Genomic DNA, 22,892 nt, shown 5'->3' on the forward strand with positions numbered 1-22,892 from the left:
AATGTTGTAACTGGGTGGGGATTTAACTGGCTGGGGTCAACCTACCGCACCTTGTTCAACTCGTAATTTTTTAAACTTGCTTTTTATAGATCACAAGACCATCCAGGTCAACAAACACACACCACTGGCAGTATTACTACCACATCAATATCGAGCAGTAATACCTCAGCACCAACTTCAACAAATATCAATTCTTTTGCCTTGGGTAAGAATATTTGTTAGATAACATGGTGGCTTATCTTGGTTTCAGTTAAGTATTTCTGGAGCTTTATTCTAATGTAAATGGGACTTAAAAAAATTATAAAATTACTGATTGCAAAAATCTGTGGTGTTGGTTGGAATAAGTTTTTGATCAGTAAGTTATCAGAGGTAAGTTGTTTCCTTAATTTTTATGTACAGAACTTGGGGCTTGTGCTGTTTCATCTTCAGTAATAAGGTGCCACTAATCTCATATTCTGGCACTATAGGTAATTAAACTCCTTCCAGTCTCCTCCTTCTCCCTAACAGTGCATTTGAATTGGCCTGAAGAGAGTATTGAAGTTGGAACCATAGCATCATGACTTGGAACAGAAGTAACAAAGTTACTCCTACCCTACAAACCAGTATTTCTCAGATTCTGAGTCTGATTGCATTATCAATCTTCTCTTTTAGGAATAGAGACAGAAGGCTATTGTTTTGAAAACATTATCTCTTTTCATAGTTGCTGCATTTTGTTATTCATGCTCTTTGTTTGCTTTCTTTTTAAAAAACAAAACAATGAAACAACAGAAAACTGTTAGGCAATTGCTTTTTTTAGTTGTAAACAGTTCTCCAGATTGACTAGTACCTTCTAAAAATGTGAAACTTTTGTTTGCTGAACTCTGCAAAGGAGAATTTAAAGCATTATTAGTTCTTGTTGCATCAGCAAAGAGTTCTACTTTTTGTTTTGAATAGAGTATGCATCATGTTAAGAGATTCCTCATGGTGATGGTCTGTCTATAAATGATTATTACAAATGTATTGGAAAGTGTTGGGAATTAGCTGGAGACCTCAAAATTCAGACATCCCTTGTACTTCAGCTACAGTAAAGTAGAAGAAAAGCTGTTAGAATTGTAACAAGTTATATTTTGGATGCAGTTTGGATTTCTATATGTCTCGTTATGTAAAGAAGCAAACTCTTAGTGGATGACTCCTTAACAGCCTTGCAAAGATAGAATTTCCATCGAGTTTCATTATTTTGAAGCATGAGTTATGTTTATGTACTTTGTACTTAAAAAGAACCTGGATAAGTTTAGAAGCTGAAAGTTTAATTTTTTTCCTTTCACCTTAAAGGTGGCCTTGGAGGTTTGACAGGCCTGAGTAGCCTGGGCTTAAATGCATCAAACTTCTCAGAGTTGCAAAGTCAGATGCAACGACAACTTATGTCCAACCCAGAAATGATGGTTCGGATAATGGAAAATCCATTTGTTCAGAGCATGCTTTCAAATCCTGACCTGATGAGACAGTTAATTATGGCTAACCCTCAAATGCAGCAACTGGTACAGAGAAATCCAGAAATCAGTCACATGCTGAATAATCCAGATATAATGAGACAGGTATGTAGAAAGAACTTTCATGACCTTTGATTATATTGTAACTGGGAACAAAAGAGCAAGAACTGGACATGCTTATATGAGTGCTGAAATATTACTGAGGAATTTAGGCTTGTTAGACAATCTGCAAAAGGTCACTATAGGAAATGGATGCTTTATTTCTAGCTGCTGATGTCTGAAATAAGATAATTTTTAAAAAGCATAGTTTTGAAAAATGCTGAAGACTGTATAATCATATATTGAGTTTAGAGTTGAATGCCATTTGAAATCTCCTGTTGTCTAGTCAACAGTGAGTTTACTATAAATTAATAATTCTCCAAAATACTGCTTATTTCCAGTTTATGTAACTGTGAGTACTTTTGATTACTTCTAAATTATGTTATGTAAGGTTATGTGACAAGGCATCAAGAAACAAGTGGAGGCTTTGGAAAATTTAGATATTTATTTTTCAAGTTTGTGACGGTTTGGACAAATTTGGAGGAAAATATCCTCTGATAGAAGGCAGGTCACAACCAGGTTCGGGAAAAAAGAAATTTTCCTCGGAGGAAAGAGATAAAAACTATTTATTTAACAAACACACAAGAAAAGGATAATAATGCTAAATAATAAAACCTCTCGCTGTGGAGAGAAACCTGGGAAAATTTCAGAGTCCTTCTTGTAGATGTGGTCTCTCTCCTCCTCCTCGGAGCTGGGTTGATGTTGGCCCACCTCCAGGGCCTCGCTGGAAAATTCTCCCGATGTGTTCTGATGTTGAAACAGTCCAGAAGAGAAGAAGGGAAAAAATACCGAAGTCCCAGGAAAACAAAGTTCAACTCTTCGTCTCCCTCCGGTGAAAAGGAGCTGAAAAGTGGCTGAAAAGCAAGAAGGGTGCTTCCTCTGCTCTTGCTGCTGTTAGAAGCAGAGGAGTGTGTATCTGTGTCCTTGAACAACTGTTTTGAAAAGTTTGCTTGGATTTTTTTCCTCTCCCCCCTCTCAGGCTCAGTTTAAAGGCACAGAAAGGCACAAAGTTAATTTCTGGGCATAGAGCAGCAGTAGGGGATACACATCATAAAGTCACCCCAAGACAACGTTATAAGATGCATGCTGTATTGATGTTAGAAATGGAAGAAATGTGTTGAAAAGAGACAAGAAAGAACAGGATGGTACATTCAAGGATTTTTTCTTCTGTTTAGTCAATGCTTTCTGATTCAGCTAGCATACTGACAGTTGTGGCATAAAGTTGTCTAAATACAAAATTCTATAGACTCCCCTCCCACTAAGATGATGTCTTGTTTTGGCTCTAATCCTAATTTCAAATGGAGTTAGACATTAATAACTGAGCTACTGTTAAATGCTGTTGTTTTCACTTAAGAATGGATTTTTTAATTAATGCAAATTACATGTTCTATTTCATTAGACACTAGAACTTGCTAGAAACCCTGCAATGATGCAGGAAATGATACGAAACCAAGATCGAGCCTTGAGCAACCTTGAAAGTATACCAGGTGGCTACAATGCCTTGCGACGTATGTACACAGATATTCAGGAGCCAATATTGAGTGCAGCTCAGGAACAGGTGAGAAATGATTATAGGGGCCACTGAAAGTAGAGTGGGTTTTAGTTGTTTGTTGGGGGGTTTTTTGTTTGGTTTTGTGTGGTTTTGTGGTTTTTTTGAGGGTTTTTTTTTCAAAAATGAAAGAAATAATGTAACTTTTCAAATGTGTACTTGACAAAACAATTTCTTGAAGCTTGAAGTCAATGTGTGGTTTGTTCCTATGCTCTTTTAAACTTGAAGGGATAAAGACTATTATGCGAGTTTGCTAAACTATTTTAATGTTAATAAATGTTTGTTATATATATTCTAAATTTATGTTTAATTCTTGAATTTATAAAATTACTGAGGTCCAGGAAAAATTAAGAGTGTGTTCAGTAACTTGGAACCTAAGGTGGGAAGAAAAAAGGCTTTGAAATTTTTCCAAGTTGGAAACCACTATGCAAGATATAATCTTAGTTTGATCAAAGTACTAGTGTAGTAACAAATGCTGAATTTAAAATGAGGTATGATTAACTTTTTTTCCTTGTTGGAGGTAATATCTCTTTCAATGTTGGTATCTTTTCAGAATATTTACAATGGCTTATTTTAGGATGGTGATTATAATTGATTAAGAGCCATCAACATTTATCTTTATGTGTAATTTTGGAAAGGTAACTTGATGATTCTAGCAGACTTAAAAATAGTTGACTAATAGATGATATGTGTTTGTTTCTCCTTCTGTAGTTTGGAGGTAACCCATTTGCTTCCTTAGTAAGCAATGAATCATCAGGAGGGGACAGTCAGCCATCTCATACAGAAAATAGAGATCCTTTACCAAATCCCTGGGCTCCTCAGTCCAGCTCTCAGAATTCCACAAGTACCAGCATCAGTGGTGAGAGCAGTGGCAGTAATAATGTTGGAAATAGCACCTCTGCTAGTACGGGACAGAGCTCAACTATACCAAATTTGGGACCTGGACTAGGAGGTGTGTCTGTTAACGCAGTTGTATATATTTGCAAATATTCAGGAGTTTGGTGAAATGATTCTGTTATTAGAAAGAGATGTTTTAATTAAAAGTTTGTATTGTTGTTTATTTCCATAGAACAATTGACTAGTATCAAAGTCCTCTGTGGAAAAACATGAAAAATAAACCAAGAGTGCTAACAATACTTGTGTACTGCCCTAAAATAACAAAAGTAGCGAATATGTACATGAATGATAATTTTTCTGTTTGGAGACAAACAGGAAGACAGTTAATAATGTCGATACTTAGCCTGACTGCTTGTTGTATATGACCTCTGGCTTAATTTGTTTCTAGGGCAGATGCATCTGTGTAAGCAGAACCATGTTGAGATGTATTTAAGGAGCTAAAGCTCATTTAATAAAAAACAAACCAACAAAACCACACAGTTGTATCCCAGTTCTACGCAGTCTAATTAATTTGATTATAGTCAAGATTTTTACTAAAGTGACCTTTTACTTTTTTTTTTTTTTAAGTTGGTATGTTCAACACTCCAGGAATGCAGAGCTTGTTCCAACAGATAACAGAAAATCCACAACTTATGCAAAATATGTTGTCTGCACCCTATATGAGAAGCATGATGCAGTCATTGAGCCAGAATCCTGATCTTGCAGTACAGGTAAATGCTTTTGGTGTAGCAATGAGTTGTGTGCACTGAAGTGACAAAAGGAGTTGAACTTATGATACAGTTATATTTTCAATGCAGAATAACTGTGCCAACTTCTCAACAATAACCTGTTTGTTGCAAAGGGTCCAGTTTTTAAATTATGTTAATGTCTGACATTGAAATTATTACCTAGTTACCTTTAGCAGTCTGTTGCACTAAGTTTCTTCAATTTGTAGTTGGACATCATAGGCATTTTCTTGTAACAATTTGTGTTTGTGTATGTTTCATAAAGCTCTATAATTTTGAGGCCTAGCATAAGAACCAGTTAAACAAAACAAATACTTTGATTATAAATCAAATAGATCTGCTAGTAAATGTGGAAGGTATCTTTCAGCTTTATACCGGCTAGGCTAGTAGTTTAATGCCTTAGAAAGCCTTGAGCAGCCTAGAGAGGTAGCACAGGCGATCTAGCACTTTAGTAGCTCTAAAATCGGTACCTGTATCAGCTGCAAAGCAAATACCATCAGCAGAAGCAAAGAGGGAGAAATATAGCTCCCCGCTCATTCAATTTCCTGCAGTTAGAAGCTTTCAAATGATACAGACAACAAGAGATGTTCACAGGAAGATAGCTGAGCCAAGAGAGAGCGGGGCCTCCCCCTACCATCTCTTTTATTAGAAGGGGAAAGGGGAGGACTGGGGGCGGACCCAGGGTGACCGGCCAATCAGACACTGCTAAAGAGTTTGAGTTACATTTGGTTTTGCCCGCGCTTAGAACAAAGGAGCTCAGAGCACATGGCAGGAGCAAGTGTCTTTGGGAGAGGGAGGGGAAGCTCAGAACAGGCAGCAACAATTCCCTATTTTTTTTTCTTTAAAGCTGGGTTGTAACTCTTAGTAACTTAAAAGTGCATAGAACAGTAACAAAACAACAGTGCAAAACATAATTGGAATCTATTGTCCCTACAACTCGACAGTACCTAGGATGCCTTTAAACTAGTTCCCCAGTCAAAACTCAGGGGTTTAGTCAGGACATCTATGGTATGGAGTATCAGGACGAAGATTTACAAAATGCAGTGCAAAACCTGAGTGCAAAACAGTGCAACTTAACTTAAGGGATTAACATCAAAATCTGCAGTAGGGGGTTTACATGAGGGTGCAAAATCAGGATCCTTTTTAGGGCGTCTCTTCCAGGAGGCAGTTTTAACCTCCTTAACTTTTGAGGAAGTGACATAAGGTTTTACCCATTTCCCTGGGATCCACCTCAGTCCTTGAGGGGTAGATACACTGGCATACCCATGTCCCCAAGTTAGAAATTTGTATGGTCCTTGGATTTTTTGAGTCTCTGGGTCCCAGATCAGGACTTCTGGATTTTCCTTCAGTTTCTGTCTCCCGGTGTTCTGGAAATGACAATAGATGGGAGGGTTCGGATCTTCAAAGGTTCCGTTCAGGAAGTTTCTGGTAAACAGTGCTTTGCTGAGTCTGAGGACAGGTGAGTTGAGTTTGGTGGTCCCTGAGTGTTGTAGCAGCATTCGCTTGAGGGTTTGATGGGCACGTTCAACAATGCCTTGTCCAGTTGGGGAGTGAGGAATACCTGTAACATGTCAAAATCCCCACTGCTGACGGAAGTTTTTAAACTCCTGAGAGGTGTAGGCAGGTCCATTATCAGTTTTTATCTCCTCAGGTATACCGAGCACAGCAAAAGCTTGGACAAGATGTTTTTCAACATCCTTAGCCTTTTCACCTGCATGTGCAGAGGCATACATAGCACCAGAGAAGGTATCAATAGAAACATGAACGTATTTTAATCTCCCAAATTCAGGGAAATGTGTGACGTCCATTTGCCTCACTTCACCGCTATTAATGCCTCTGGGATTGATCCCCATGCCCAGTGATGGAAGCTGTAGCTTCTGGCAGTTGGAACATGTTGCCACTATTGCTTTTGCCTGTGTCTGCGACAGATGGAACATGCGGATAAGAGCAGGAATATTTTGATGGTACATGGCATGGCTCAATTTTGCTTGTTCAAAAACTTGGGGGAGCTTTGGTAAGTCGGCTGATAGAACTATGTCTGCTGGCATAGCCAGAGCATCAGCTCTACGATTGCCTTCCGCAATAAATCCTGGCAGGTTTGTATGTGACCTCACATGCATGACAAAATAGGGATGCTCTCTGTGGGAAACCAGATAAATTAATTTTGAGATCAAATCATAAATTTTGTTTGAGATTTCTTTTAGGAGAGCATGCTCAGCTCTAACAGTTAGTCCAGCTACATATGCTGAGTCTGTGACCAAATTAAAGGGTTCTTTGAACCTCTCAAATGCTCTAACGACAGCTGCCAATTCAGCTACTTGTGGTGATCCCTGGATTGCCTTGATGTCAGATTCCCACTTTTGCGTCTTTGGATTTTTCCATGTGACCACAGATGTTTTACTTTTTCCTGAAGCATCGGTAAAAATGGTAATCGCATCGAGGGGTTTTCTACTTTGAATCTCTCGAGGGATGAAAGAGAATGGCAGATTAAACATGTCATGTTTTGGGTAATGATTTGAGATTTGGCCTGAGTAACTATCCAATGCAAATTGTAAATTTATATTATTTTGGAGTAGGTGATCTAATGTGTCTGTTGTTACAGGTAAGTAGATGCATGCAAAGTCACACCCTGCCAGGGTGCGGAGCCTTGCTCTACCCTTCATGATAATTTTTGCCATTAGTTCTTGTGGCTGTGTGATGGTTTTAGGAGGTTGGAGTGGAAGGAATATCCATTCAATTATGATGAGGGGTTCCTTCTGCTCTTTGTCCCACTGAAATATGAGGCTGTGAAAGCATGGTACCTCCCCTAGAATGACAAGCCTAAAGGGTAGGGAGGGCTGATACCTGTGTGCTTGTCTGGTGGAAATGAGTTCTTGTATCTTTTTGAGAGACTGCCTTGCCTCTTCTGTCAGGGATTTAGGGGATGCTGGACCGCCTTCCCCTTTTACCAGGTTTGCAATAGGAGCTACATCCTCTGTGGTGAGTCCTAACCAGGACCTTAAATATTTCACTGTCCCACAGATCTGTTGCACTTCCTCTAATGTTTTTGGGTTATTATTAATGGTGACAGGTGTTGGGGTGATAGAGGTTTCTATGATTTTGAGTCTGAGGTATTTCCAAGGGCTTGTTCTCTGCATTTTTTCAGGTTGTAATTCAAAGCCCTCGGCCTCTAGGGCCTCAATCACCATGTTAATTGTCTGCTCAAGATACTGATTATTGGGAGCACACACCAGCACATCATCCATGTAATGTAGGATGATGGCTTTCTCTGCTTCGGCACGGATAGGAGATAGAATTTTAGCAATATACTCTTGGCAGAGAGTTGGGGAATTTTTCATACCTTGGGGAAGTACAAGCCAATGATAACGTTCCATGGGAGTTTCACGATTAAGAGATGGTACAGAAAATGCAAATTGGGGGGCATCTGCAGGGTGGAGTAGAATATGAAAGAAGCAATCTTTAATGTCAAGAACAGCTAAATGCCAATGTTGTGGGAGCATTGAAGGTGATGGCATACCTGGTTGAAGGGGTCCCATGTCTTCAATAACCTTATTAATTTCCCTAAGATCTTGGAGTAGCCTATATTTGTTCTTTCCCGGTTTTTGTATTACAAACACAGGTGTGTTCCATGGGCTGTTAGTTGGAACTATATTTCCTTTAGCCAATTGTTCAGCTACTAATGTTTTGAGTGCCTCTAAGCTTTCTTTTTTTAGCGACCACTGGTTAACCCACACTGGGTCATCTGTTTTCCAAGTTAATTTCTGTGGATGGCACTCTGCTCCAGCGGCCGCAAGGGAAAATTTTGATGTCTAGGGGTGATATCAATTTTTGTTCCCCACTAAGATATGGCATCCCTTCCCCACAGGGTGAATTTGGTGTCTAGGACATATGGACGAAGTGTCGCTATTTGTCCTTCAGGACCTTCAATTTGAATGGTGTTTTTGGATTGCTTTGCAATTTGGGTACCTCCAATCCCTTGTATGATGCCCTGAGATTGCAATTCCCATTGCGTAGGCCACTTATCAAATGGAATGACAGACACATCAGCACCTGTGTCTATCATTCCCATAATACTGATTTTATGTGATTTGTGACGGAGCTTACATTCTATTACAGGTTTGTCATTTCCCAAAACCTCAGTCCAACAGATGGCTGGGATATGACCATCTGTGGGCAGGTATTTGGGCAGTGGAATGGCCTGTGCAATGACTTGACCCTTTGGCATGAAGTACGGTGGATATATACATTGTGCAATTAGGTTAGAACACCCGTTCTGATCCACTTTCATGAGTGTAGGTGTAACCTCTATCCCAGCAGGTGTTTCCCAAGTGTCCCCAATAACAAAAAGGTATGTAAATTCTGGCATGTGGTCCACATTCTGGAATGAGATGGGTATTACAGTCTGTTTGTTGTTGTTGAAATGGTGTGCTTTATCACAGGTTACCTTAAACCTGAGTCCAGAAGTCCAAGTTGCTTTGTCTGCAGCCCTATTTATGTCTGAACGCGGAGCTGTTAGGACGCGTTGAGTCGCTAGTTTCCCTGCTGTTGACCTGGGGAAACAGTCTTTGGAGAGTTTTTATCAGCAATTATAATCACTCTGCAATTGCGAGCTACATGTCCCTTTTTCTGACAATGATAGCATATAAAGTTACCACACGATTGAGTTTCTCCTGTACCTGTAACATTCTCTACAACCTCCCCAACCATCCCCACTTTTTTCAAAAAGGGAACAGCTGTGTTCAGCTGCACCTTGTTTGTACAGACTTCGAGGATGGATTCAACAGTAGGAGCAGGATGCAGAGGGAGGGTGAGGATGACTTGTTTGCAAACATCATTCGTATTAACTTGGAGAAGTTTGAGTAGGAGCGCTTGTTGGAGGTCAGGATTAGGGACCTGGGAAAAGACAGCTTTGCACAAACGGTTATAAAAGTGAATAATATTTTCATTTGGCAATTGCTTGATGGTGGTATAATGAGAATTAGGAGTTTGAGATGGTAGTAATGTTAAGGCCTTTTCAGCAGCACGTTTGATTTCAGTAAGAACTGGACGAGGGATAAGCATTGCTTGTTTTTGAGGATTTGCCATATTATTGTCACCAGATAAAAGGTCTAATGTGATATAATTATTCTCAAAGTCCAGGTAATTATCTGGAGTTTGCCACAAAATTTTCAATAAATCAGATAAAATTATTTTCCATTGCTTTTTCCACATCATAAAATCACCAGGTGTGAGAAGAGTTTGCATCAATGTAAGTAAATCATGAGGTACAAGTAAGTGAGTTGCAAAAGTAGCACTTAAAAGGCTCTTAAAATAATTACTCTGCATTCCAAACTCCTTAATTGCCTTGCACAAATCCTTAATATTAGAATAAGGAAAGGGTTTCCAGTCAGGGTTTGCTCCATTGCTAGTACGAGAGAGTGTAGTAGAAGCAGTTGGAGTTACTTCCTGGTAGCCATGGGTTCCCGGATTTAGAGAGGTAGTCACAGGATTATGGGAACTTGGGGTGGGACAATGGGAAGCAGGGGCGGGGAGTGAAGGCGCAGGGGCGGGGAGGCGGGGACACGGCTGGAGGAGGGGAGGGGTTGGGGTGGGGTTGTGGGAGGCAGGGGTAGTACTTGAGTCATGGGCGGGCACAGAGGGAGGGGTGAAACACGACGCTATGTGGGTGGGGTTAGGGGCGGGGTTAGGTTGTGATGCGGGAGTGGGAGGGGATGGGGACAAGAAGGGATTTGTGGGATGGGGGAGAAAGGGATTGTGGGAGGTGTAGTTTGGGGATGAAGAAACATTGCGTCCTCCATTATTGGAGACAAACAAACTCGGAGAAAAGGGGTTGGGGGGAGGGGTTTTTTCCTGGGCTGCGTGCACATGGCAATGGCTGTCCCTGGGAACAAAGAGATCAGGGGAGAAGGGGTTTTTACGCGCGCTTGAAACATGAGGGCTAGAAACTGGGGACAAAGGAGTGGAGAAGAGGGGTTGGAAAGGTCCTGGGACGGGCTCTGGATTCCCATCCAAGGCAGGGTGCTGAGGAAACACGAGTGAGCCAGGAGGATGATAGCTCTCCTGTGCTAAAAAGCAGTCTGCTCTAGCTGTGTTTTCCAGCGTAGGGGAAGAGGGGTTCGGGAAACAGAGGTTGGAAGAGGGTATAAGGGAATTAACAGGGGGGTTTTTGCAGAGGCTTTTCATGTACTGCTTTTTTCTCCGGCAAAGTGTAACTTAGGAGAGGAAAGAATTTTGAAACTGTTTTGTCTCCTGCATGCCTAAGAGAGGAGAGTTTTCTCCCCACCTTATCCCAAAATTCAGCAGATCTTATGTCTTCGGAGGTCAGATTAGGAAAGTACTGAAAAAGCCATTGTACAAAAGATTGAACTAGATTTTTAGGGTATTTATGCCCAGTTAAAGAAAGGTAACTTTGAACTTCGTGGTATATTTCTCTATGGTGTGCAGAAACATCAGATCCCATTACGAATGCAGCACCACAAACCTCAATCCCAACTCGCCAAAAAGGAGGAAAAAAAGAGAAAGTTTACACCGGCACCAGCTTAAGACAGGAGCCCCTAAACCAGCAGGGAAATACTCACCAGAATTCTGGATTTACCACAGGAAAGCAGGTCCGGAGAAAGAAAACATGCGAGAAGGGTCTTCTGCTTACCAGCCGTTCCTTCGCCACGTGGTGTGGGGGAGGGTACAGGCTGAGGCTCTGGGCTCGATGTTACACAAAAAGTAACAGCTCGCTACACAGAGCTGGCACAGCAGGACGTGCAGAGCTAACTCCAGCAGACACACAGCTGCCGGGACACCCTGAAAGTCTCTCAGAACTGGGGTTCAGAGATAGCACGCTGGGCGCCAAATGTGGAAGGTATCTTTTCAGCTCTATACTGGCTAGGCTAGTAGTTTAATGCCTTAGAAAGCCTCGAGCAGCCTGGAGAGGTAGCACAGGCGATCTAGCACATTTTAGTAGCTCTAAAATCGGTACCTGTATCAGCTGCAAAGCAAACACCACCAGCAGAAGCAAAGAGGGAGAAATATAGCTCCCTGCTCGCTCAATTTCCTGCAGTTAGAAGCTTTCAAATGAGACAGACAACCATAGGTGTTCACAGGAAGATAGCTGAGCCAAGAGAGAGCGGGGCCTCCCTCTACCATCTCTTTTATTAGGAGAAGGGGAAAGGGGAGGACTGGGGGCGGACCCAGGGTGACCGGCCAATCAGACACCGCTAAAGAGTTTGAGTTACATTTGGTTTTGCCCGCGCTTAGAACAAAGGAGCTCGGAGCACATGGCAGGAGCAAGTGTCTTTGGGAGGGGGAGGGGAAGCTCAGAACAGGCAGCAACAAGTAAATAAATACCCACCTTAATTGGGGAGGACAGAAGTGGAGGGGAAGGATTTGGTGCCATATTTAGCTGTTATTCTGGTTTTGATTTCTCACCTGTGATCCTTGCTTGCAATAAAAGTGCTGATACTGTTATTTTATGAATGGTATTGTAGAAGTGCTTTTCAATTTTACTTACAGCAATAATATCCAAAGTCAAATCTTGAATGGAGATAATATTATTTTGTATAATAAACAGTTAATTGGAAATATCCCAGGCTTTTTGCAAACAATATTTACAGGAAACCATCAAATCAGTAGTGGAGGTTGACTAGAAAAGGCTTTTCTTGCTATATAAGGTAGGTTGCTTTGGTGAGGAACTGGCAAGGATTCACTTCAGAAGTTTAATGTCACCACCTCCCCACTCCCAAAAAAACCCCACAACAAGAACCACACCCAAAAATAAAATAAAAAAGAACACAAAAAAAAAACAAAGAAAAAAAATGAACAGCAAAAAACCAATTCCACATCACCAGTTATTTCAGTCAATTCTCGGGGTGGTGGTTCACTGTTTCAGAACAAGTTTTGGTCAAAGGATAAGTGGGAGATAACCTCAGAGTAATTATCATGGACTCTTGTTATCTGATTCATAAATGGTAAATAGTTGTCTTAAAATCCATTCTAGTATTTACTTTTTCATCTACTGCTTGATCCATGATATCAAATATTTTTGGCCCATAGATGATGTTGAATAATCCTTTATTTGCTGGAAATTCTCACCTTCAGGAGCAAATGAGACAACAGCTTCCTACTTTCCTTCAACAAGTAAGATGCGATACTAATTGTTGTTAATAAATGTCTGAAATTTAGTGAGCAATTTTTGCAATAAACTGCTGCCTTCTCTTGATTTCCCTTAAAACTACATTCTGTTATGTGTATTCTCATTAGCTTTAGACACTGAGTTGCATTATCCCTTGATAATTAAATGCTTGATTTATCTCTCCATCCCTTTCAAAAGTTAAATCTGGCTTTTAGTGAATTTTTTTGTCTGTGACTAGCACAACTGCTTTGATTTGCTCTTGTGCCTTTGCTTAGAAGTAATGACTTGTTCTTACTGCACACCAGCCAGAGAGAACCTGTTTCCTACATGACTTCTTTGGCAAAATAAAGAAAAAATATTATTACTCTTCCTACTACTAAGATAAGCTTTAACAGTACTTTTCTCATGCCTCCTCCACCCTGCCCTGATTATTTGGGATAAAGAGATTTTACAGCATGCCTTGAAAGATGCAAGTCATAAGCTAATTCAAAGAAGTGGAATGGGTTCTGAAGATGTTTGCCTATAAAGATTACCTTACCACCAACTTTCCCTCTTACACCATTGTGGTTGCAGCCCTGCTATTTGCTTTATGTCAACTGTCACAGTGTATACGAGGACTGTCCTTTAAATAGGACTAAGCAAAATTATTAGGAATTAAAAATTTAATCCAGTGTATGAGTTCCATCATTAGGCACTCTTTACAATTCAAAGTAAATGTGTATTGCCAGGATCTCATTGCATGTAGGCAGTGTTATGAGTAAAATAAATAACATGAATTTCATGCCATCGATGATCGTCTAATTCTTCAGTCTACCTAGATCCCTCTGCAAGGCCTCCTGTCCCTCAAGAGAGTTACCAGCACCTCCCAATTTGGTATCACCAGCACACTTGCTAATAGTGCATTCAACTCCTGCATCCAGATAATTGATAAATATATTGAACAGAACTGGGCTTAGAATTGAGCTCTGAGGAACACTGTGCCTGATTGCCAGCCAGATGTAGCCCCATTCACTACAACCTCTTGAGCCCTAACGTTTTTCCAGTTCTTCACCCAGCGCACCGTGAACCTGCTCATACCCCAGTTGGACAACCTGTCCAGAGGGGTGCTGTGAGGGGCAGTATCAAAAGCCTTCCTAAAATCCAGAAAAACTACATCTACCACCTTCCCTTCATCTACTAGGTGCATGTCCTTATCATTGAAAAATGAGGGGTCTTGAATAATATGTTTGCTAGTATGTTTTGCAGAGTAGATATTGATGGCACTACAGATAGGAACACATGCACAAATTATCATTATCAAAGCGCTTTCTGTATTAGGTAACTACTATCTTACTTTAAGACAAGTTTTAACCAATCCCTTTCCATTAATAAGGAGAAACGAATATGAGTAGTGTCAGGAAAATTAATCCACAAACACCAGAGGTTTATGTCCAAAAAGGAGACAGAGGAGTCCTGTAACTTTATTCAAATAAAGGGAGAGGCCATGGGGCATTTCCCATGGGGTCTCTCGAGTTGTTGGAGGACGCAGCCTCCTTTTTATCCTAATTTTCCCCGCTGCATTTCCCTCTCTCTTTCCCCATTGGCTGAGGTACTTGAGAGGTACAGACTTCCTGAACTGCCTAATACAGACCCCCTTCTAATGTGTACCACTCCCCCTTCTTTTTCTTCCTTGTGTCTCTGTTCTTTTTCTCTAAGTCCAGGGATTTAGCATGGCCTTGAGTAACAGTCTGTGTCAATTAGTGGAATTCATGGTTCCTCCCATTGCTTCTTTCACCTCTCAGTATCTGGCTTTATCTACCAGCAGGCCCACAGTTTGTAAAGACACCTCCTTCTCATTCCTTTCAGTAGATATAAGTGAAAAAATAACAGTTTATTAACAGGCACAAAATAATAGTAAATAATCACTAGATACAAAATTTCTAAATCTCATTAACTCCCCGCGAACAAAGAGAAACAAAATGGCAGTACCCCCCCCAGAAGATTGCGGTCCCCACAGCTGACTATGTGGCTCAAAAGACAAAGGGAAAATGGCAGACAAACCCTCCCCCCAAGATGGCGCCCTCCGCAGGCGACCGCGTGGTCTGAAAGACAAGAGGGAAATGGCAGACAAACCCTCCTGGGAAGAAAGGAGCTTAAGAAGCAGTTCTAGTGGCAGATGAGAATTGCTGGTGTGTGTGAGGTCAGTGCTGCTGCTCGCTGCTTCCTCCTGCCATCCACTGGACTCTGCCGGTGTTGGTGCTGCTGCCTTGGATCCTTGCTCCAATGGGGGAGGGGAAAACCTGAACACCAATGAGCGGTGGCTCAATCCCGGACCGGCTCAGTCTTCACACTGCCGACAGGTGGTGTAAAATTCACTCTGAAACAGTTTCTGATTGCGAAATGTAGCTTCTCAAGTTGCTACTGTTGCAAGCCCCTCCGGAGGGGAGCCTCCGCCCGCACTGCCTCAGCTCTCCCAGCAAGAGCAACAGGGAAAGGCAAAAGGCAAGAGAGAAACAAAAAAACCCCCATGAAGCAGAGCCTCTGCCTTGAGCAAATGCCATAATGCAAAAGAGGGTCTGCTTGGGTGACTTTTTAAAGGGACCCCGGCAACCTCCTGGCCCTTGCGGTTCTGTTTCCGGCTTCGGTGCTGGGTCTTAAAGAGACAGTAACAATTTTGAGCACAGATAGATATCAAATACAATAACATTTTGAGTTACCCAGGACAACTACTTAGTCAGGTTTCACTGTATTCAGCCCTGTTTTTTACCAGTATTATTATATAGAAGACTAATTTAGAATAATGTTGAATTAATATACTCCTATGGCTTTGAAAGATGATAAAGTCTACTAGAAGAAGTAATGAAAAATACTTTATGTTCTCCTTATTTAAAAGAAGTCTAAAGAGCTCATTGGTCATCTATCAAAATTTTCTCAAAAATGAACAATCTGATGGATTTAATGTAAACATTTAAATACAAAGTTGAAAATCAGCAAGTTCTGAAAGGATATCAGATCGTATAAAACATCTAGTGATAAAGGTCAACTTTGAATACCTGTATATTATTCATTATGAGTTTCTCTTCTGTTTTTAGATGCAGAATCCTGACACGTTATCAGCTATGTCAAATCCTAGAGCAATGCAGGCTTTGCTACAGATTCAGCAGGGCTTGCAGACACTAGCAATGGAAGCACCAGGACTTATACCAGGGTAAGAATTGGTCATACAAATTTATACAAGAACTTTTCTCTTGTGTTTTGGACTTTTTCAGCTTTTGTCTTTCTTTTTAACACATTAAGGTTTATCCAGTTTTTACAGACTTCCTCTTGCATTTTTTAGTTTCACTCAATTTGTTTTAGAATCTGTCACACTTTTGTCTTCAACACACTTTTAAGCAATGGTCTATGGTCTTGTTTTAATGCTTTACTTGTCATCCATTTTTTATTTGACAGATTTTTTACTTAGAAATTACATCTCATGGGAAAAGATTATAATTAAGCCATTTTCTACATTAGTGATGTATTTCTCTGTCATTTGTGCAGATTCAATCCTGTTTTAGGTGGATTGGGAAGCACTGGAGCTCCTACAGGGTCCACTGTACCTAGTTCAATTCCCAGTGAAAATACAACTCCAGTATCAGGGGCCACTGAACCTGGTCACCAGCAGTTTGTCCAACAAATGTTGCAGGCACTTGCTGGCACAAATGTTCAGGTAAAGTAGATCACTGTATTCTAGTGTGCATGTGGTTGGTAGTTTTTTTGTTTGGGTTTTTAAAAATATCCAGACACACAGAGAGCACCACCACCCCCCACCCACCCCCACCCACATCCCCTTCCCCACTGTAAACCAACAGAATGCTTCTGGTCAAAGGAGAGCAGAGGAAGATTAAAAGTGATGTTCTAGATGTGAAAATAAATACTGGGAAAGCATCACATTTGAGTAAGTGTCCCCTGAATGGTTGATTGGTGGGTACACCTATCTTCATACCCTTGAGTTTCTGAAATGCCTGGAAAGAAGGAGATTAAGGTGTTAAAGGGAGGACTGGTTCCCTGGCAAATGAAATGTGATCTCAGACAAGAAAAGAACTTAAGCATACTGAACATCATTGTCTCTACATCTGTGTTGCTGGTTGTAGCTCAGGTTATTTGGGGCCTGCATTTGTAGCATGCTTCCCTGACATCCTGCAGTTTCAGATTGCACAATATACATTGTGTTAACATGCCAAGTGAGATTTAGGCTTTCTGGAGAGCTCCAGAAGTCAAGCAAAGGTGGCAGCTTTGTGAAACAGCACCATTACATTGTGGTGCATATCCAGTGTAATGGCAGACTGCTGGTAAAAGGGACAGTCCTGTTCTTACCTCCTCTGTTGCCACAGAATAAAGCACTTCAGCTTGCTGATCTGACAGAAAAATTTTGTGTAACCATGAGAAAGTGGTGGTAAGCATAGCTATAGGAAGCCATGTTCTCATAGATATTTTTATCCTGCTAGATCTTATGCTACCAATTCAGTATTCTGTTTGGTTTTTCTGGGGGAGGGGGGAAGCAGATGGGGGTGAGAGGAATATTTACATTTCAGCCAGTATGTTTGCATTTTATTAGTTTGGAATTCTATGCAGTTTTAAAATACTGCTAGGAATTTCTCAATGGATGAAACTAAGTAGAACAAAAGGAAAATTAGCAGTAGGTGCAAAAATCTTGTGTTGATATGTAAACAGTCTCACTCATTTCAAAAAGTGGCTTCTCAGTATTACTCTGACCTTATATACCTAAAGCATATTATTTTCATATAACTGTTCTGTTTCACAAATGTCTCTGAGGTGAAGATCATGCAACTGAAATTACTGATAATTTTGCTATTACTTTATGAGCAATTTATTTCAGCAAGATCAACTCAGGAAGCACAGCTGTCACTTTGCCTTATGCTGAACTTTTTCTAACTAGAATTTTGGTAAATTTAGTCAACAAATATTTGGAGCATTAAAGAAGTAACTTTTATGTCAAGGAAAAAGAAAGAGCCTACCACATTCACTGTTGCCAACAGTGAAATTCTCAAAATTTTGCTATTCCACATTACTAGATTAGATTAATTAATTTAAAAAAATGTCTGCATGCACATCATTAAAAAACTGTTCTTGGGACACATGAGATTTAACTGTTCCTTTTTCATTAAACAAACAGCTGCTCTTGTAGTTCAAAAATGTCACATAAGTGAAGATACTCTTAAAATTTGAGGCTAATCTGACTTGTTTGATCAATAATTCAGTAGTGAATGAAATTTGGGGAATTTGAAAAAGATGCATTCAGAAATTAGAACCACGAGAAGTGGCTCCAAACTAGCTATGTTTAAATACTGTAATTTGCCAAATATATATTATGCTTTTATAGCTTGAGATTTTTCTTCTTAGCAGTTACAAAATCCAGAAGTTAGATTTCAGCAACAACTGGAGCAGCTGAGTGCAATGGGCTTTTTGAACCATGAAGCAAACTTACAAGCTCTAATGGCAACAGGAGGAGATATCAGTGCAGCTATTGAAAGGCTCCTTGGTGCTCAGCTTTCATAGCACTGTTTCTTTAACTTGAAAAAATGTAATTTATTTTTGATAACAGTCCTTAAATCTTTAAAACAGTTGCTTTATTTAATTCTGACTCTTGGGTTTGTCTTGTTTTAACCAAGTCATGCATTTTAAGGTCAAGTGCAGTAGTTTTCTTCAAATAGGGAATTGATGCATTTTCAATCAGTTCTTGCGTGCATCACTTTTGTTCTTCATTATTTCTTAATTTTTTTAAACAATATCAGCTTTCACAGTTGATTAAGCAGGTTTTGTCTGACTTGCAACTGTCCAATTTATTTACTACTAAACCATTGGCATTCAGTAGTAATTTATGTAGGATACAAATTAAAAAGGAAAAAATTGAAGGCTATAACGTGTGGGTACCAGTGATGCTTATGGTGATTTTGGCGTGTATTTTTTTGCTAGAAAAATGCTGTAAGATTTATACCACTTTGAATAATCTACCATTTTTGCTTTTAATTGTATGAAGTACAAACATGACATATACAATGGAGACAGCTAATTTCTATAAATTTACACATTGCAATAGAGTGAAATTATAAGTAACCAAAAAAGGCCGGGGATAAAAAAAGTAGTAAGACACGGGGCTTAGTGTATAATCTTCCAGCATATTTGGTAAACATCTCACAAAAAATGCTTGGGCAAGTTAATTTAAAATATATTAGAATTGCTGTTCTAGTTATATCTTCACATCTAGCCACAAAGAAACCTGCACTGTAACATTGTCTCATTGCAACATCGTTACAGATTAACTGTAAATTACCTTTGTGCAAATTAAAGGAGCACTGCCTTGTGCTCTGAAACTGTCTCTAAGGCATTTCATCTTGTTCGATTGAGATTCTAACATGCATTATGATTTGTATTTGGAAATATTACTTTCAGCCATTGTCAGTTAATATTCTAATTACTTTTAACCACCATGTAAAAAAATACTGTATATCTCTTGAGTTTTTATTGGTAGTTACCCCTTGTGCACAGGTAATAAATTAATTTAAAAGTATTTAAGCATCTTGTTTCAGTGTGTTTGCAACTGGTGATTATCCAGCATTTAAGATGACTGACCTTTTAATTGTTAGCTCTGGGACTATTTACAGACTTCAGGCTAAGATTAACAAACAATATTTGCGAGTATAAAGTGGAAGGCAGAGAGGAAGGGTCATATGATACTGAAGACTATTTAAATAAAGTGAAAGCAGTGAAATAAAGCATTATGCTGTGTGTTACAGAATAGCACTTGCTTTTTGTTGGTCTTTGGTGTCAGTGTAATTGTGAACATTCTGATTTAATTCTGGTATTGCATTAGACACTTCATCTGAACAATCTTTTGGTACATATATAAAGTCAGTTCGTTCTAAAAACCCATTGCTTGCAAATGGTTTAAACTTACTGGCCTTGACTCAAAATTGTTAATAAGTTAAATGAAACAAATTTATAATGGGATATAAAGAAGGGTGTTGAGTACACTTTCTTTTAGACAAGCCAAGCATGCAGATTTTACAGGGAGTGTGTTATATTCTTCTCTCAGAAGTTTTTGCTGTCCAGTAATCTTGGCTTTTACTTCAGCAGTAAGTAAATAGATAAAATACTGCTGATGCACAGTAGTGGGTAAAGTTCAAGAAAATATATTGGTTGGCAGGCCTCTCTGCCTCTTTATCAAAGTCTCATAGATAAGCAACATGGAATATTAAACAAATAAAGCAATTAAAATAGAATCGCATGGTAATTTTAGTTTTATACAATCAAAGCCTTTAAAAAAGTTTGGTAGGAAATTATTATTACTTTTGTTTCCTAGTCAATGATAGTAAACCTGCAAGGCACTAGACCGCCATAGTGCCTTCTGTTCGAGTAGGTATCTTTCACTGCGCTGAGCATGAGGCTGATAAGGAAGTGATAGCAAGTAGTTTCTGTAGAATAATCACTACTTTTTCACAATTACTCTTAGGATCTTCAAAGTAACTAATTTGACTTGACCTTAGACTATGCCTTATAGGAACTTTGCTTTAAAAAAGTGAGATATCTAGTCATTCAGAAAGTATATCCTTTTAAAAATACAATCCATAACTTGCAAAAAGGCCACTGTCAAATGGAAAGGGCAAAACTGAAGTAGGGAGGGGAGAGACTTTTGCCAAGCTTTACTAAGATACTGAATTTTAACTCCATTGAACATTTTTTTGAGACAAGATTCACTTCACCTATATAAGTAAAACAGAGATGCAATATTTTAAGTCAAATTCTATTAGAATTTAAGAAAAAGTAGAATTTGACCTAAACTGTACAATGAACCATTGAGCTAAGTTTGCTACTTGAGATACAATTAATAATTAATTTAACTATGTAACTACTGTCAGCTAGTAATAACAATTAGTAACTGAGTAGTGGTAAAACACTGAGACATATTTAGTATAGGAGAACTTTTGGTTTTGCTGGAGAAGACTTCAATTATCAAAAGTGGCAGTAGGCGGAACAAGGTTTGTAGTGGGGTAAAACTGTATTGTCTTCAACAATAAAAGATACATCACACTTGGTTTAAGGACATAATAAAATCTTTGCACACTCTCAACACCGTCTCTAGTCTTTTAGGCACTCACTTTTGAAGATGTCAAATTTCTTTTTGGTTATAAGGGTTTGAAATCTTATATTACTGCTTGGTAAATATGTCATGCAGCTGCTTTTCTATCACTGTAGTTTCATGAATTATTTAGTTTTATTGTGTCTAAAAAAATAAGCATAACTTTGCATTTAATAGTGGGTATATTAGAAAAGCTCTTTGCTTGTAAAATGGTATACTGGGAAAATAGGAAGATTTCATTAAAAGCAAAGGTGCCACAAGAGGTTTCCATTGCTCTAATTTGCATAGTAACTAAATTTGCATGGCAAAGTTAAGAATAATAACCTATTCAAACTGTATATAGAGATGATCCTATTCAGGTCTGACTTTTACAATCTTACATAAACTATCTACAGAGTTTTCATGAAGTTAAGCTAAAGAGGCATCTCTTGTTTAACAAGGTGTATTGATTTTACATGGCCTGGTTTTTGGTAGCAGGGGGGGCCACAGAGGTGGCTTCTGTGAGACGCTACTGGAAGCTTCCACCATGTCTGGAAGAGCCAATCTCTGATGGCTCTGAAGATGGACATGCTGCTGGCCCAATTAGAGAAGTTGTTAATGCCTCTGTGATGACATATTTAAGAAGAAAATCAAAACAGTGCACGTGCAGATTTTTCCAGGGTGGCAAGCTGCTGCTGCTGGGGCATCCCAGCGGGGCCTGCGGCGATATGCCTAAGTGGCCGCTGTGATCTTGATGTGGCCCGCAGCAAGCCTTGCCTGCCTGGCCACCCCAAGCTAGCCACACCACGGGCAGAAGGGCAGGGGCAGCGGCGGCGGCTTCTCCTTCTCGGTGCCCTGCATGAAGAGAGGTGTTAAATAGCGCCAGCACCACAGCGGCCACCACCACCCACACAGTGGCAGCGGGGCCCTGTGGCCCTCAGCGGCAACATGATGAGCGATTCCCCGACGCGGAACTTAGACGAAATCAACCTCTCAGCTCTGCAGGATGCTGCAAGTATCTTTGAATTAGTAGAACTTGTTGGCAATGGTACCTACGGGCAGCAGTTTTTCTTTTAGATAGAGAAGAGGAAGAAGCGAGGACATGCAAGAGAGAACAACATGGCGGCACCAAGGTGTTGGGGTGGCTCAGCCTGCTCTCGGGCTGAAACCATCAAATGTCAGTCACCAGAAGAGATCACTGCTGTCTAGGTTACCTCCCCCTGGGTGGCTCCCAATCCTAAATTACCTCCCCCTGTTCCAGAAAGTTCTCCCTTTTGTAGTTATTAATTGGTTCCCTGTTATGACTCCTGCCTCCGTTTTCCCCATTTGTTCTGAAAAATTGTATCCTCCCCTCCGCTTGTACCCCATTGGTTGTTTTCCCTTTCCCTGCCTTACTCCACCCCCCCATAAAGGGGGCTAGCCCGCGTCTCCTCGGTGCTTTTTGCTGGTCCCTGGTCCCTCCTGCAAATAAACCTGTTGGAACTCACACCAGAAGCCCTCCCGCCTTCTTTGCCTCCGGGCTAACGCCAGCCTGATCATCGGCTGCCCGACGACGTGTTTCCTCTGAGGAGGAGCCAGCGCACACACCCGTCTCACACTGATTCCACTGAGCCATCCAGCGAGGACGCTGTGGAGGCTAACGCTGCGTCCCTTCTGCCCGAGGGCACGCCGGGGCTTGTGCTGACAAGCCCCCGGTTGCGTTAGGTTGGCGCACCGAACAGGGACGACACACACGTGCGTTCCTGCATCGTGCTCGCTGCCAGGAGGCTGCGAGTGTGAGCGATTCGGAGCTGCCGACGCCTCTCGCAGCAGCGCGCTCTGTTTTAAAAGCCGTGCTCCGAGAGGAGGCTGCCAACTCCTGCCAGGAGAGCAGCCTGTACCGGAGGACCCCCACCGTGCCTTTTGTTTCCAGGACCGGAAGCCTGTGTCT

The 22,892-nt window shown here is 40.5% G+C and overlaps 1 protein-coding gene across 5 annotated transcripts in view; it reads left to right on the forward strand.

The window, feature by feature from the left end:
- The window catches only part of LOC309584614 (ubiquilin-1-like), a 69,215-nt gene extending 46,679 nt beyond the window's left edge, over nucleotides 1–22,536 (forward strand). Inside the window, exons 3-11 of one of the 5 annotated variants that reach the window (XM_082300736.1) lie at nucleotides 90–205; nucleotides 1,312–1,574; nucleotides 2,968–3,126; nucleotides 3,829–4,069; nucleotides 4,582–4,724; nucleotides 12,786–12,869; nucleotides 15,936–16,051; nucleotides 16,384–16,552; nucleotides 21,461–22,536. In XM_082300736.1, the coding sequence (XP_082156862.1) occupies nucleotides 90–205; nucleotides 1,312–1,574; nucleotides 2,968–3,126; nucleotides 3,829–4,069; nucleotides 4,582–4,724; nucleotides 12,786–12,869; nucleotides 15,936–16,051; nucleotides 16,384–16,552; nucleotides 21,461–21,487 (1,318 nt within the window). In that variant the 3' untranslated portion in view covers nucleotides 21,488–22,536. Of the gene's footprint in view, nucleotides 1–89; nucleotides 206–1,311; nucleotides 1,575–2,967; nucleotides 3,127–3,828; nucleotides 4,070–4,581; nucleotides 4,725–12,785; nucleotides 12,870–15,935; nucleotides 16,052–16,383; nucleotides 16,553–18,246; nucleotides 19,415–21,460 lie in introns of those variants that run through there. The other 4 variants (XM_082300732.1, XM_082300733.1, XM_082300734.1 and 1 more) reach the window with 4 other exon arrangements.
- Nucleotides 22,537–22,892: the final 356 nt, after the last annotated feature.

Source organism: Coloeus monedula (assembly GCF_965178545.1).
Source record: "Coloeus monedula genome assembly, chromosome: W".
Classification (NCBI taxonomy): domain Eukaryota; kingdom Metazoa; phylum Chordata; class Aves; order Passeriformes; family Corvidae; genus Coloeus; species Coloeus monedula.